Source organism: Hippoglossus stenolepis, chromosome 1 (assembly GCF_022539355.2).
Source record: "Hippoglossus stenolepis isolate QCI-W04-F060 chromosome 1, HSTE1.2, whole genome shotgun sequence".
NCBI lineage: Eukaryota > Metazoa > Chordata > Actinopteri > Pleuronectiformes > Pleuronectidae > Hippoglossus > Hippoglossus stenolepis.
In genome coordinates this window covers 5100357-5113700 of record NC_061483.1, presented here as the reverse complement: position 1 = coordinate 5113700, position 13344 = coordinate 5100357, and the positions used below count along the sequence as shown (strand labels likewise).

Below are 13344 nucleotides of genomic sequence, written 5' to 3'. Positions count from 1 at the left end.
CATAGGCTCCCATTTGCAGGTCAATGGTTTCAAACCCTCTCTTACCCTTGGGAGAACACTCGAAATGGGGTTAATTAGCCTTGGTATCTCATTCTAGCTCCAGTGTAACGTCACCATGCTTTTATTTAATCCTATGAACGCACCTTGCTCTGTACCTGCCGGCCATGAATGACTCATTTGTTCCGAGAGCAGACGCAAGGATGTTGAGAGATATGAAATAAAGATAAGTAACCTGATAGAAGGACGGATGGAGGGACAGATGTATTATTGAGTGAGTGTTTTCTATCTATTTATCCACTTCACTCATTTCCTTTTCTGTAATTTCTTTGGGATTGTGTCTCGGATGTTTACTTCTCTTTCAGTATTTTACATCCATTTATCAACCTGCCTTTTTATAAAGATTTAAATAAATAACACGAGCCATCATCATTATTATTAGTATTATTATCATGGCAACACGGAGGGCATTAATGGATATTCTGTTCAAAGCAGACGAGGAGACCAGGGTCTGTTTACTTGGAAAATTACACTTTTATCACGAACAACATATACAAACATAACATCTGATTTTGATCCCGCTCTTTGTTGTGCTCAGTTTTATGACGTTTATCTTTTACACCAGCCGGGAACCCGAGATGCTGCGTGACGGCCTGTTGCTTCGTGTTCTGTTCCGACGTGTTCGATGAGGATCGGCGTCTTCCTCCGTGAAGCTAAACACATTCTACACGTCGTCGTGCTGCATCTTAACATCCACCGGGTGCTGCTTTAAATTATGACTCATTTAAAGTTAATTGCCACGTTGCCATCTGGCGTGTGATCCTATTGACGGGACGCACGTCGACGGCGGCTGCAGTCATCAGCTGCTGAGCCAACGCTGATCTGATTTTCATCCAAGTTCTAATTTAAAGTTGCCGGCTTCATATTGTCGAGTTTTTGTTGACTGGTAGTTAATCAATAGATTATTAGAAGACACAGGAAATATGGATACATAATTCAGATACGGGAATCGATCAGTCGCATCCTGCTTTTCGTAGGCGCCTGTGGCTCAGGAGGTAGAGCGGGTCGTCCACTTACCAGAAGGGTGGTTGTTCAATCCCCAGCTCCTCCGTTCTGCGTGCTGAAGTGTCCATGGGCAAGACACTTTGACTTTTGAGTGGTCATCAAGACGAGAGAAGCACCATTATAAATACATTTACATCTTTTAAGCAGATAATTAGGTTTTATTAGAGGAATACTTCCATCGCTGGTTTTCATTATCATGATTAAAAACTGTAAAATCCTGTGATTTGACAAACTTTGTGTTCCTGTCTCTATTTCCTGTCTTGTCTCTTCTTCTCTGTCTCGGCGGCCGAGCAGAGTCCCACAATCTGGCAGGATGTGGTGAGCCGCTGTTAGTGTCCATGTCCTGCACACGTCCTCATAGTAAACTCACTGTCCTTTCTTACTCTCTACTTTAACACTCACTCCATTACTATAAAAAAATCTGCTCAATAACATTATGAGGTGTTGTGGTGTTCTTGTGAATAACTAATGTAAATAAAATAGCATCTCAGCACTTTAGTTTTTGATTAACATCACTATTTATTTTTGTAGTTTATGCTCTGTTGTCAATATCGATGTCGTCATCATGTCGTTTGTTTCTCCTCAGATCATCAGCAGACCTGGACGTCTTTATCCTCCCTTCAGTTCAGCTCCCCCCCTCCAGGTAATCTGATGTTATGAGTGGTTTTCTGTTGCTAGTATTAATATTTAAAGGAGACATATGATGCTTTTTCAGTTTTTCTTTCCTCTGGTGTGCAGACAACACTGCTCCTGAAGCTCGTCAGCAGTCCGACAGATACTTGCGCATCATCGTGATGTCATGTGACATTGCAATACCCCATGTTTGCATAATGCACCGCTAGCAGCTCGGGCTGTCACCTTTTATTAGATATTCTAACATTCATTCGAAAGGATGTGGAACAGTTCATATCAGAAGTTTAATGATCAGATATAATTCAAGATATATATACAGTGTATATACAGTCAAGAAGCGCATCAGACTTTCTGAAGCAGTTTACCTTATGATCCAGCAGAGGGCGCTCACTATCAGTTTGACCTATAGCATGCCCTCTTGACCGGTAAAGTAAACCAGTATCGATTCAAAATGAGCTGTAGAGACAGGAGCTGAAACCAAGTGTTTCAGACAGAGGCTGAAAAGAGGAGCTGCAGCACTGGACAGTTTGAGGACAGTGTCATGTTTTTGAAATATTAGAGCCTGTAAACCTTTTTAAGTAACAACCCAAATTAAATTAATCAACCTGAACGAGGGCAGATTATCAGAATCCTCAAGCGTTTGAAACCGTTTTTAAACCACAAATCCGTCATAGATCCTTGTTTGTGCTGGAGTATCACACAATCCCCTCCGAGGGGGTTTAATCGGTTCTGTGTGTTCTTCTTGGGAAACATCAGGCAGCCTGTCAGGACATGTCATGACATATGACATCCGACATCTGTCCCCGTTGACAGAACCAATTAAATCTGTTCCACTTTCCAACTCCCGTTCAAGAAAACCAGTTGTATATCCTGGTTATATTCTCTTCTCCAGCTGCCACAGTTAAAAAAAAACTGGGTTTTCAGACTCAAATAATTAAGGTTTCCACAACAAGTGGAGATATTGACAATATGTTACCTTTCCTCAAAAAAAAAAAGATTTGTTATTTTCACACAGTTTTTAATTACGAACAGCTTTCAAGTAGAAAAAGAAAGTTGACAATAAACATTTTCTCTTTTTGTGACAAACACATTGACAACTGGAAATGATAAATCCCTTATTTCACCCATGAAGCTCTTTTAAATCTTCGTCATTAGTGGCCTAATAACTGCAGAAGTAAACTCAGATATTTAGTTCCCATCTGGAAATAATAGTTCAGTCATAATCCAAATCCGATCTATGTATAGTCAGGATCATAATATCCCCACACCGAGGAAGCCTTCCTTAAAATCATTAGAGAATTTGAGAAGCTGCCTAGTTTTATAACATTTATTTGAGCCATCTACTGAGGCAATGACTTTCATCTCAGTAAACTAATAGAACATATAGACTCGCTTCATTCTCTGTTCTTATTGGGTAGATGACAAGCTGTTGGTGCAGCAGGGGGAGAAAAAAGAGAGCAATTAAATGAATCGCACTTCAAATCGTCAGGTTTCTCACATATACACGCATACACAACAAAGCCAGGCTGGAACACGAGCAGCAAAATGTAGTCAGCAGCATCAGTGAATGTTCTGGATGCACAGATAAAAGTCTCGTGTCGTGTGTGTGCACGTGCAGTGAAGAGAAGCCCGGGCCTCTTGGATGTTCAGTCCCCCGGCCCCCTCCAGAGAAACTGCAGCTTCGCAGACGACCTGGAGCTGGAGCCGGAGCGATACAGCGAGCTGGCTCCCGTCAGCTCAGTGTCACAGTGAGTTCACACTGATGCGGCGTGTGTCTGCGAACATACCTTAACGAGCACGTTAGAGAATGTTTGCATGCATTTTTTTTCCTTGGAATTTTGTAATTAACCTTTGTTATGTGCCGAAACCCAGGAGTTCTCCTGTGTAATGATTATCTATTAGGGGGAAATGCACCGGTGCTCGCTGAGGCTCTTGCACTGCGAGCGTTATGAGGAAATGAGCGTTAAGTAACTGCAGTGTAATGTAAGGGCACAGTAGTGAAACAAATGGAGCGACAGTTTTCGACCCATGGGATCATCTTTCTAAACGGTGGGGTAATGATGCAGAGTGCCAAATGCACGCGGCTGCGTCGCTGGCAAAGATCACTCTGTGCTCTGCTGACGACCAAAATATGGAACCAGCTGTTCTCCGCCAGCAACACCACAACCAGTGTCATGCTAAATTGAGCCATTACGAGATGCTACCGCTGGTTTTGTTCATAACGAGACAACACAGAATTTAAAAAGCTTTAAAAAAATGTGCTACTTTAAACTGTGTTTGTCAAATCTCTGTGATTTCCAAATTATCCATATTATATACAGCAGCGGAGAAATAAATCCTGCTCTATAAATTGGGAAAAGAACATTTTAGACCTCTTAGAGATGTACCTTCTCAGAAATGTATTTATTTATTTTCTTTCAGGTTTGCCTCTTTAGGCTTCCATAAATTTAAAGGTTCAGTGTGTAGAATTTAGTGACATCTAGTGGTGAATGTGCATGTTGCAGCTGAACACCCCTCACCTCACCCTCCCCTTCCAAACATGAAAAAGAACCTGTGGAAGCCTCCAGTTGTCATAACAACTCAAAAGGTTTAGTTTGTCCAGTCTGGGCTACTGTAAAAAAACATGGCGACCTCCGTAGAGAGGCCCCGCTCCTGATGTAAATATAAATAATTTAATATAAAGGGTCATTCTAGAGTAAAGAAAACAACAATTTGTACAATTTAGATGAAACACATCACTAGGATTATTTAAAAATAATAAGAAACTCTCCCCGTTCACAAACTTCACTTCCAGTAAAACTGAACCTCGGCGTCCCACTGTTCCCAACAGGGCCTCCTTCTGTCTCCGGTCACATCGGCAGCACACGAGCACATGCATCACATTTTGGCTGCAAACTGGATTTCACATAATGGATCGCTGAGCACATCATTGACATTTCATGATGGATGCCGTGAAAGGTGCATTTGAGAAACAGCCGGTCGCATTGCTTGTGAAAAGTCCATTATGAGACACCTCTCCACTCTTTCCCCCTTAACTAGATCTGATAGAGAGCTCACTGCTCCGCCGCCACACACATACTCATCCTCTGCTCTACCAGGGTAATGACCCCAATAAGTAATAGATCCTTAATAACCCCCCCCCCACACACACACACACACAATATTTAACAGAGGATGAATGTGCGACAGTCACTCCCAGCTTTTATTAATGATTTTCAGAGAAACACTCAGACCCCAGAAATCGATCAACGCGCCTTGATCACATTCAGAGGAAGACGAGTCATAAGGGAGCGGCGTTTTGACGGCGTCGGAATAGCAATCAGGAAAACTGTGCTGCACTGAATATTCGCCCCTAAATTGATATTCTTTGGGTACGAGGGCAATGTTCAACAAAGGGAAAATAAAGCCGGGGTCTGACGCTGAGGTTTTTCTCCCACACCTCGGCTTTATAAAAAAAATAAAAAAAATCAATTCAAACAGTATTTTCCAGCGCGCTCTCGGTGTCATTACATTTCCTCAGGAGAAATTTCAAAGTAACATGAACTCATCCCTGTGAAAATTCTCTTACCCAGAATGACAGAGTCGCACAGAAAAGCCATTCGAGTGATCCAGAGGATGCGCTACTTCGTGGCCAAGAGGAACTTTCAGGTAAATGTGACTTTGACTATTTCTTTGAATGATTTGTAAAATATTTGCTTAGAAAGTTTCTTTTATGCTGCACATCAAACAGACCTTGAAATGTGAAGACCATTTAGTTCCATTCATTTGCAGTTTTGTATTATTAATAAAAGTTAAGTACGCTGCTTATCCAGTTGTTTAGTTTGTACGCTCTGTCGTCACAGCAGCTACAAAACAACACAAAACCCCAGAGATTGGGGATCAACAAATAACAAACTTAATAAATGTTATCTCTGTAGAAATCAATAGTTAATCGTACTTTCCCAGGTCCATGTTTCCATTCATATTAAAACGAGGGTCCGTGTCAGTCTGGCGTCCCTGTGTTTCTCGTCCTGTTCCATTCTAGTGGGGGGGTTATATTGTACCTGCACATACAACCAGCACAGTCCCACATGTGTGTGTTGTACACTTGGACGTCTGCATAGCGCTGTGTCTGTGTGCACTGAATTTGCCTTTAGACCTGCAGGGACAGATGTTGGGGCTATGGTAACAGCATCAGCAGCGTCGTTGTGTTAACAGCGAGTGTTTGAAGTTGTGTAGCAGCAGCGTTTTGTTAAATGAGCGTTTTAGCAGCAGCAGCCTCACAGAGTGGAAAGGTTGTCTGGGGCTTATGGGCTTTGTTCAATCTCCATTTTAATCAATGAACTCAAATATAGGCTAGTTACTCTTATGGGTGGTTCAGTGGCTAACAGGAGTTTTAGATGTTAACCTCCGTCTCTCGCCCATCATAAGCTGTGTTTGCTCCAGCTCCCCCTCGACCCAGATAAATGATATAGATAATGGATAAAATCTTTATGTTGCTGTGTGACAGTGAATACAGACCTGCAGCATTAATATTCAGTGTCTGAATTCTATATTATATTTACATTTGACTCGTTCAGTAACATTATTATTCTTATGTAAATGTTTTGTACAGTTTGCCCTCAACTCCTAATTTCTAACCTGTAAAGTGCCGTGTAAGTGTTTTGAAAGGTTCCTATTTCAATAAGGTTTGTCATCATTATTATTATTAATATTATTATAATTTATTATCATCCTTCTTCATCTTATTATCATTATACGCTCAGCAGCAGAGTGAGGAGTGACCAACCCCTTTACAAACTTAGCATCCTGGAATGACATCATTTTCCAAGACAAATAAAATAAAACCAAGAGTTATATCAGGAAATATTTTATGACGGACATGATGTTTTAAGTTTGCTGCATTTTGTCTTTTCTCCCGCAGCAAGCGCGTAAGCCGTACGATGTGCGAGACGTGATCGAGCAGTACTCCCAGGGTCACCTCAACCTCATGGTGCGGATCAAGGAGCTGCAGAGGAGGTAATGGATGAGTGGGTCCCCTGAGTGATGCATGGACAAAGCGTGGTACATGGTGTGTGCGAGGAGATTCAGAGCGAGTGTGTAGATTGTGTTAACGTTTACTCTGTTTGACCGGAGCCTCCCATTGTTCCTCTCAGACTGGACCAGTCTTTAGGGAAGATAACTTTGTTCCAGACGGGCTCAGGTAATGAATCACTCCATTGCTCCTTGAAAATACACGACAGTGGCTGAGCAACACACCGCCGCCCTAATCCTCCTGTCTTATTATTTACTTGACTATTGTCTCTCTCTCTCTCCCTCTGAAGACAGAGCCAGAGACAAAGGCACCAACTCCATCGGCTCCAGACTCAACAGGATGGAGGATAAGGTGGGATTTGTGCCATTTCACTGGGAAATATATTCTCTTGTACAGTTTTCAGATCGTTGTTTTTGTTTTGTGAGGGAATGTACACGATCGTGTTCGTCTTGTTTTTATGGTTTTTGCTTTTATGAGAACAGGCTTTCTCTCGGGAGGACATTGACATTACAGTGGCAGTTTCACTCATCGAGACAAACAGAGCGAGGAGCGTTTTGGATAATGCAACAAAAGACAGAATCTTTTTGTTGCATTACGAATACAATTATTTCCAGATCCTGCGCGGCCCTGTTGTTGTTGTTGTTGACTCAAATATGAAACTTTAACAGCTTGTGCCAATTCTGCAGTGCAAAAATAGAAACCTTGAGAGTTGTGCTTTGTTCCATTTTTACTTAAGATGTATCAAAACAAGGAAAAGAAAAGAAAAATTAAATTAAATAAAACGTCCCCCAAGTGCCTTCAGTTGCTGCCTCGCAGCCACGTGCAAAACTATCAAACACACTTAATTCTTGGAAAATTCGTTTTGCGAATAACAAAGTGATTTTTCCCTTTTGCTTATGAAAATAAAATCAAACTTCAAACTGGCATTTAGTGGGGCTGCTACCGACTTCCTTGAAATTTAATTTAGTTTGATCCAATCCCAATAGACTGTGCACGACACAACTGTAAAATAATTAGACGCCGGTTAAGCTTTATCTTTTCTGGGTAATTAAATCATATGATGGATATGAACTGTTGTGTTGAAACTCACAAATTTACATATTTAATTTAGTTTGAATGACTGAAAAGAATAATTTGTTGTGTACACCAGTGAATGCTTTGATTCCTCAAACTTTGTTGACCTTTAAACAGATAACGCACATGGACCAGACTCTGAAGCGTATTGCCGAGTCGCTGTCCTTTCCGCGGGACCAGAGGGACGTCGGTGGGGGCGAGGGTGGGGACAGGCCGAGACCTCAGCCCAGGCGGAGCAGTAACATCCTCTCCGGCCAGGACAGCCTGCCAAGCTACGAGCAGCTGTCCTCTTCGCCCTCGTCCATCTCCTCCAGCATCGTACCTGGCACAGCGGCCGGACCCAACCGTCACTTCAGTGCCACCGCCAGTCAGGACGAGGGCTGCTGATCTGTCCGTCCGTCTATCCCTCCGACTGTCTGTCTGTCCACTTGTATGTCCCTCACCGTCTGTCCATCCATCCACTGTTGTTTCTATCCCATCCATCCATCTCTGTATGTACGTCCATCCATCCAGCTTTTCGTCAATCCATCCATTGGGGTTTCTATCCCATCCATCCGTCTGTCTGTCCATTTGTTCATCCGTCCATCCGTATATTTATTCCATCCATCCATCTCTCTTATCTGAAGCATCTCATGAGACTGTTGTACGTGAAAGAAATGAAGTGATTTCCATGTTGGTTTGTTTCATAGCAGTCGTCTGTTAGATGTATTTAGGCTAAAGCAGCAGCATCTTGTTCTGTGATTCATACATTATATATATATATATTTGAAATAATTTTAATTACCTTCATCTTTGGGGAGAGGCCTTATATTTCATTACTTCACATATCATTTTAATCAAATGCTGTTTTACCCTTTTTAATTTTATTTCACCTTTTCTCGCGAATGTTTAGAAATATTCTTCTGTAGCAATAAATGATTGTGGTTATTACTACCCAGTGTTTACTTGTTGTGTCCGGTGCCTTCGGGGGGGAATCTCTGACGCAAACAAATGAGCTCATTAATTCAGTCTCAGTCGATGGTTTGTTCTTGGTAAAAGTTTTATTTTCATATTAATAACCGAATGTTTTTACTCTTTCTCTTCCCTCCTCTGTCATTAGTCAAAAATGATGTTTAACCTTTGAGGCTCCATTCAGAGGTTTCTCTGTGGTCACGTATCACCGTGACCGTGTCGGCAGCAGACTTTCCTTTATCGTGTTGAGGTGGGGGTGTCCGCCGGAGTCCCAACTGGCTTTTTTTTAAATGCCCTGTAGGACGGCTAATACCACGGTCTTTACACTCGTGACCTTTGGGGCAGCAGCTGGTGACCCCACCGGCCGTCCGTGGGGTGCCTTTACATTCCTTCACTCGAGTGGCCGTGTGGAAGAAAAGGCCCAAGCGACCATCTGCCTCTGGTGTCCACAACAATGGGCCCCACCCTCCTTAAGTGTGCTGAGGGTGTTCGGCCTTTGTCCACGGCCGCGAGTTGGGTGAGGGGAGAGTTTGTTTACGACGAGGCTGTAAAATGTTTTTGCCCCCTGGTGATGAGTGTTACTTTGGATGTTGGCAGAGGAAGTCGGTAATTAGTCGTAGAGCCATAAACACTAAATAAATAAATAGCCTTTTTTTTTTTTAAACCTGAATGACTTCTTTGGCAAAATATTTACAGTGGAAATAAAAACATTTTATTTGCTTAAATGCACAAATCTATAAATATGTAAAGTCACACTGAGTTTTAATGGATTTAACTTTAACTTCTCAAACCTGTATGTGAGTGTGAAGCTGCCCTCACTCTCGCACTAGAGTCTGCACACTTTCCTGAAATATATCTGAGGGACTGTAAGTGAGAACGCAAATGTCTGAGTCAGTTTCTCTGGACATTTTCTTGAACCTTTCCTGCAGCTCTCTTTAGTAAAGTATCCGAACTCAAAACTGAAGAGATACAAATATCCCAGGATGACAGAGAGGAGCCATGTACATAGAAAACACAGAAGAAGACGTCAACTCCGAAAGACGACAACATTAAAGAGCTTTTGAGCACAAGGGCCCATACACCGACATTACCAGACCTAATTTTCTCTGCGATTTTCAGACTTCATACTGAAAACACATGTAGTCGATAACTACTGCATCAGTTAGACTGAGGTCAGCCGTCTCTGCAGTTTTCTCTTTCATCTTTTTCTAATCATCTCCACAAAGGAAGTTGTTTTCCTTGACGTCTGTTTGTCTCTTAGCAGGTTTACACTAAAACTGCACAAACGACTTCCATGAAAATTGCTCTAATGGTCGTTCTGATGGAGAAACATGAGTTTCTCTTCACGTGTGCACTCTCTACTTTGGTTTATGCTCTTCTACTTTTAAAAATCTGACTAAAAACCTGTTGGGAAGACGTCCCAGTCATGATTACAGTTTCTATCTCTGAGCAGATGTAAAACGTAGGATTTTGTTTCAGGCGAAGATTAATTTCAACACTTTCAGCCGGAGCAAGTCACCGGGATGTTAATTGACTCAATCACAGCAGTGTTCCTAGTGACGGCTTCATTCACTGATGATGCACTGAGCAGCTTGTTGGTGTTTATCTTTAAGAGAATATAATCAGGCAGTGGGTGGGGACACTGGGAGCCCACGGGACCCTTTGATTATTGATTCCTTGTCCGGTAAACTAAAAATACACCCAGTGGAGCAGAGAGTCACATCATCTGTTCCTCATTTAGAAGTAACACACTTAACATTGTTTGTCCTTGGCACCGAGTCATTTAATAATGCAAATGTGATGTTGGCTCTTTCTGTTACGCTCGTGGGTAAATATGAACTCAGACCCCCCCCTTCCTCCCTCCTCCCGGTGGTGGTGACACACACACAAGCTTCAAACTGGGCACATGTTGAGATAAAGGCTGCCTCGACTATGAAAAGGGGAAAAGTGAAGACAACAGAGAAGCTGAGGAAAGACCTGGGGGTCATGGAGCTCTAAAGGCTGATTTGCAGGTGAAATGATGGCACACTCTACTTTGTGGCCATTGTCCTGCGCTCCGGCCAGATGGCCTCCTAAAGTGCTTCAGAGCTGAACCCCCCCCCCACCCCCCCACTCACACCCACACACACAGTGGGAGTGCATGTGCGTCCGTGGGGTTCAGTCTCACTAATGGGCTAATTTGGCAGCTACAGCTCATATTAAGTGGTTTAATTTTAAGACCGACAGCACCGTCCCTAGGATTGTGATTATGAGAGATGTCATAAAACCTCTCATAATGCATTTCAGATAAGATGATATGATGTAATATATACGACAGACGATAAGATTGACCCATGTGGAAAATCTCCCCTGCACAGTGTCTGCAGTATGAAAAAACACACGGTATAAAAACCTGCAATAACTTTTAAAAATGTTTTGTCCAACTTATAACTTGGATTGATTTTGTCTATGTTTTCCCAGGGACACTTTAACATTATTAGCGTACTCATCTGTGGCTGCCACCGAGTCAGCATAAAACCAACGATCTGTTTTCTCACAGGACGGCAGTTATATTGAAAAACACAATCATCTTCAAATCTCTATACCGATGGCGTAATTTATAAATCTCAGACCAGTATTTTGTAGCTTTATGATGTTTTTTTTTTTTAAACCTGAAAACTCAGGAAAGCAGCTGAAGTGTTCATCATGTGTATAAAGACCAGTCTGACAAGAATGGGAATAAAAAGCTTAATCTGTGGCCTGTGCAAGATTTTAGCCACAGGCACATTTTCACAATGCACCAGAGACATGTTGCACATAAGAATGCTTCATTTCCTATTATACAAATAATTGTTTTTGCAGTTATCTTCTGCAGGAACCTGGGAGGCTTTAACTTAACTGGACTATTTGTGAGGCATTCACTGGAGAACTGAAGCAAACTTTCAGAACTGTTTCTTTTTATGTTTTTATTGAGGGATAAGGAATCAAATCAAAACGGTGAAGAATGTTCTGCACATCCCAAAAAATGTGTGAATGATCTATTTGCATTAATCAACAAGTGAATTCACGTTATTATTTATCATGTTTCTGTTTGCAAATGGAAAGTCTCTGTGCACAATGCTGAAAGGAAAACACCCCGGAGCAGAAAATGCAATGACAACAAAATAAGGAATCAAACAGTTTATTAAAACTGGAATATTTGTAGACATTTACAAGCTCCTTGCGTCGTCTCAGCTATTGAGGACAAAATAGTGCTTTTTGTAAATATCATTAATCGAAGCAGCTCCGTACATTAACATCCATTCACAAGATATAAGATCAACAAAAGCAAAAAATACATTCACTTGTTTGAATGTTCAAAACTGATCTTGATAAGTTAACAAACATTTTTTAAATAAATAAAAAAATGCCCATAAATAATATAAATAACACAAAATTGTAGAATTTCATGTCAGGAACACACACACACATAATAATAAAAATGCAATAATTTAAATTAAAACAACATAAAATCCCTTTGGTCCAGTCCAGGTAAATGTTGTGCATGTGGAAATATAAATAGTCTTTGAGTTTTGTTCGGCAGCTTGTTCATCGTATTGTTTTGCACTGAGCTGCGTCACTGGAGCTTGAGTGGATCGGGATCTTAGTATCTGTCGATCTCCTCCTCTTTGCGAAGAAATCTGCCAGGAAAACAAGAAGAAAGACGAAGTTAGGATGAGTCCACGTTCTCTAAATAAGAATATGTTCGAGGATATAAAAAACACATTGTGCATTTGTACTTTTCTACTTGTTCCTCACCTGTAATTCGTGCGTAATGTCTGGGTTTGGCTGCGGGTTTGGAGAGAGACCTCTTCCTCCGGACGGGCGTCCCCTCAGCGGGGCGCTTGGTGTTGGAGATGCGGGGACAGTTCTCCTGGTCGGTCCCTGCGCTTCCTCCCGTGTCACCACCACCACCATCACCATCACCATCACCACCAGCACCACCACCATCCTCATCCTCAGTGTCCGGGGCACCGGCAGCCTCCCTCGGCTCCGCAGGCTCCAGGTAGAAAGCAGCAGCGCAGTCCGATGGTATCTCCTCCCACTGGAACCGGCCGGGCAGCGGCGTCTCAGCCTGGAAGTTGAAGTTCCAGCGGCGGCTGTCCTGCTCGCTCATCTCCCGCAGCCTGTGCTTCAGGTCCCGGCGCAGCTGCTCGTGGTCCACGGGGCCGAACAGACTCCGGCACGCCGACTCCCTGCGACTGATGGAGGTCATTGTGCAGATGGGTTTCCTGGTGGAGCTGGAGAGTCTCTGTGCAGATTGAACGAGTGAAGATGCTGCTGCTGCTGTCTCCGTCTTGGCCTCTTGTTCTCTTGTTCAACACGCACGATGCTGTGTTGGTACACAATGAGCACAGGACGCTGATTGGCTGCGGCGGTCTGAATTGGAGGTTAAAGGGGCGGAGGGTGAGGGTCATCCATTGTGTGATGACGACCATTGACACAATAAATAAAAAACTCATTGTTTATATATAAATGAACTAGTTCAGGCAATGATGGCCTTCGGGTTCTGGCCCAAACAAAATGGATGTGAGCCTAAAGTTGTCTACATGTGGCCAAAATTTTGGCAAACGTGGTGCTTCAGCAGAGGT

At 42.5% G+C, this 13344-nt stretch overlaps 2 protein-coding genes across 3 annotated transcripts in view; one reads left to right on the top strand and one right to left on the bottom strand.

The window, feature by feature from the left end:
* The window catches only part of kcnq1.1 (potassium voltage-gated channel, KQT-like subfamily, member 1.1), a 34013-nt gene extending 25297 nt beyond the window's left edge, over positions 1-8716 (top strand). The window contains exons 11-18 of one of the 2 annotated variants that reach the window (XM_035162917.2): positions 1357-1380; positions 1649-1705; positions 3314-3443; positions 5268-5343; positions 6599-6693; positions 6831-6877; positions 6999-7060; positions 7901-8716. In XM_035162917.2, the coding sequence (XP_035018808.2) occupies positions 1357-1380; positions 1649-1705; positions 3314-3443; positions 5268-5343; positions 6599-6693; positions 6831-6877; positions 6999-7060; positions 7901-8170 (761 nt within the window). In that variant the 3' untranslated portion in view covers positions 8171-8716. The remainder of the gene's footprint in view (positions 1-1356; positions 1381-1648; positions 1706-3313; positions 3444-5267; positions 5344-6598; positions 6694-6830; positions 6878-6998; positions 7061-7900) is intronic. The other variant, XM_035163016.2, reaches the window with a different exon arrangement.
* A 3417-nt stretch (positions 8717-12133) lies between these two features.
* Positions 12134-13044, bottom strand: cdkn1ca (cyclin-dependent kinase inhibitor 1Ca). The gene is made up of 2 exons (XM_035160167.2): positions 12512-13044; positions 12134-12393 (listed from the first exon to the last, which is right to left on the bottom strand). The coding sequence occupies exons 1-2, from the start codon at positions 12966-12968 to the stop codon at positions 12302-12304; spliced, it is 549 nt and encodes a 182-aa protein (XP_035016058.2). The 5' UTR covers positions 12969-13044; the 3' UTR covers positions 12134-12301.
* Between the last annotated feature and the right edge of the window lie 300 nt (positions 13045-13344).

What these genes read in the sequence shown, in the direction of transcription:
- cdkn1ca (XM_035160167.2), bottom strand. Translation starts at nt 12,968, where the DNA reads ATGACCTCCATCAGTCGCAGGGAGTCGGCGTGCCGGAGTCTGTTCGGC. An exon ending in ACATTACGCACGAATTACAG is followed by an intron (nt 12,394 to 12,511) that starts GTGAGGAACAAG and finishes TTTTCCTGGCAG; the next exon opens with ATTTCTTCGCAAAGAGGAGG.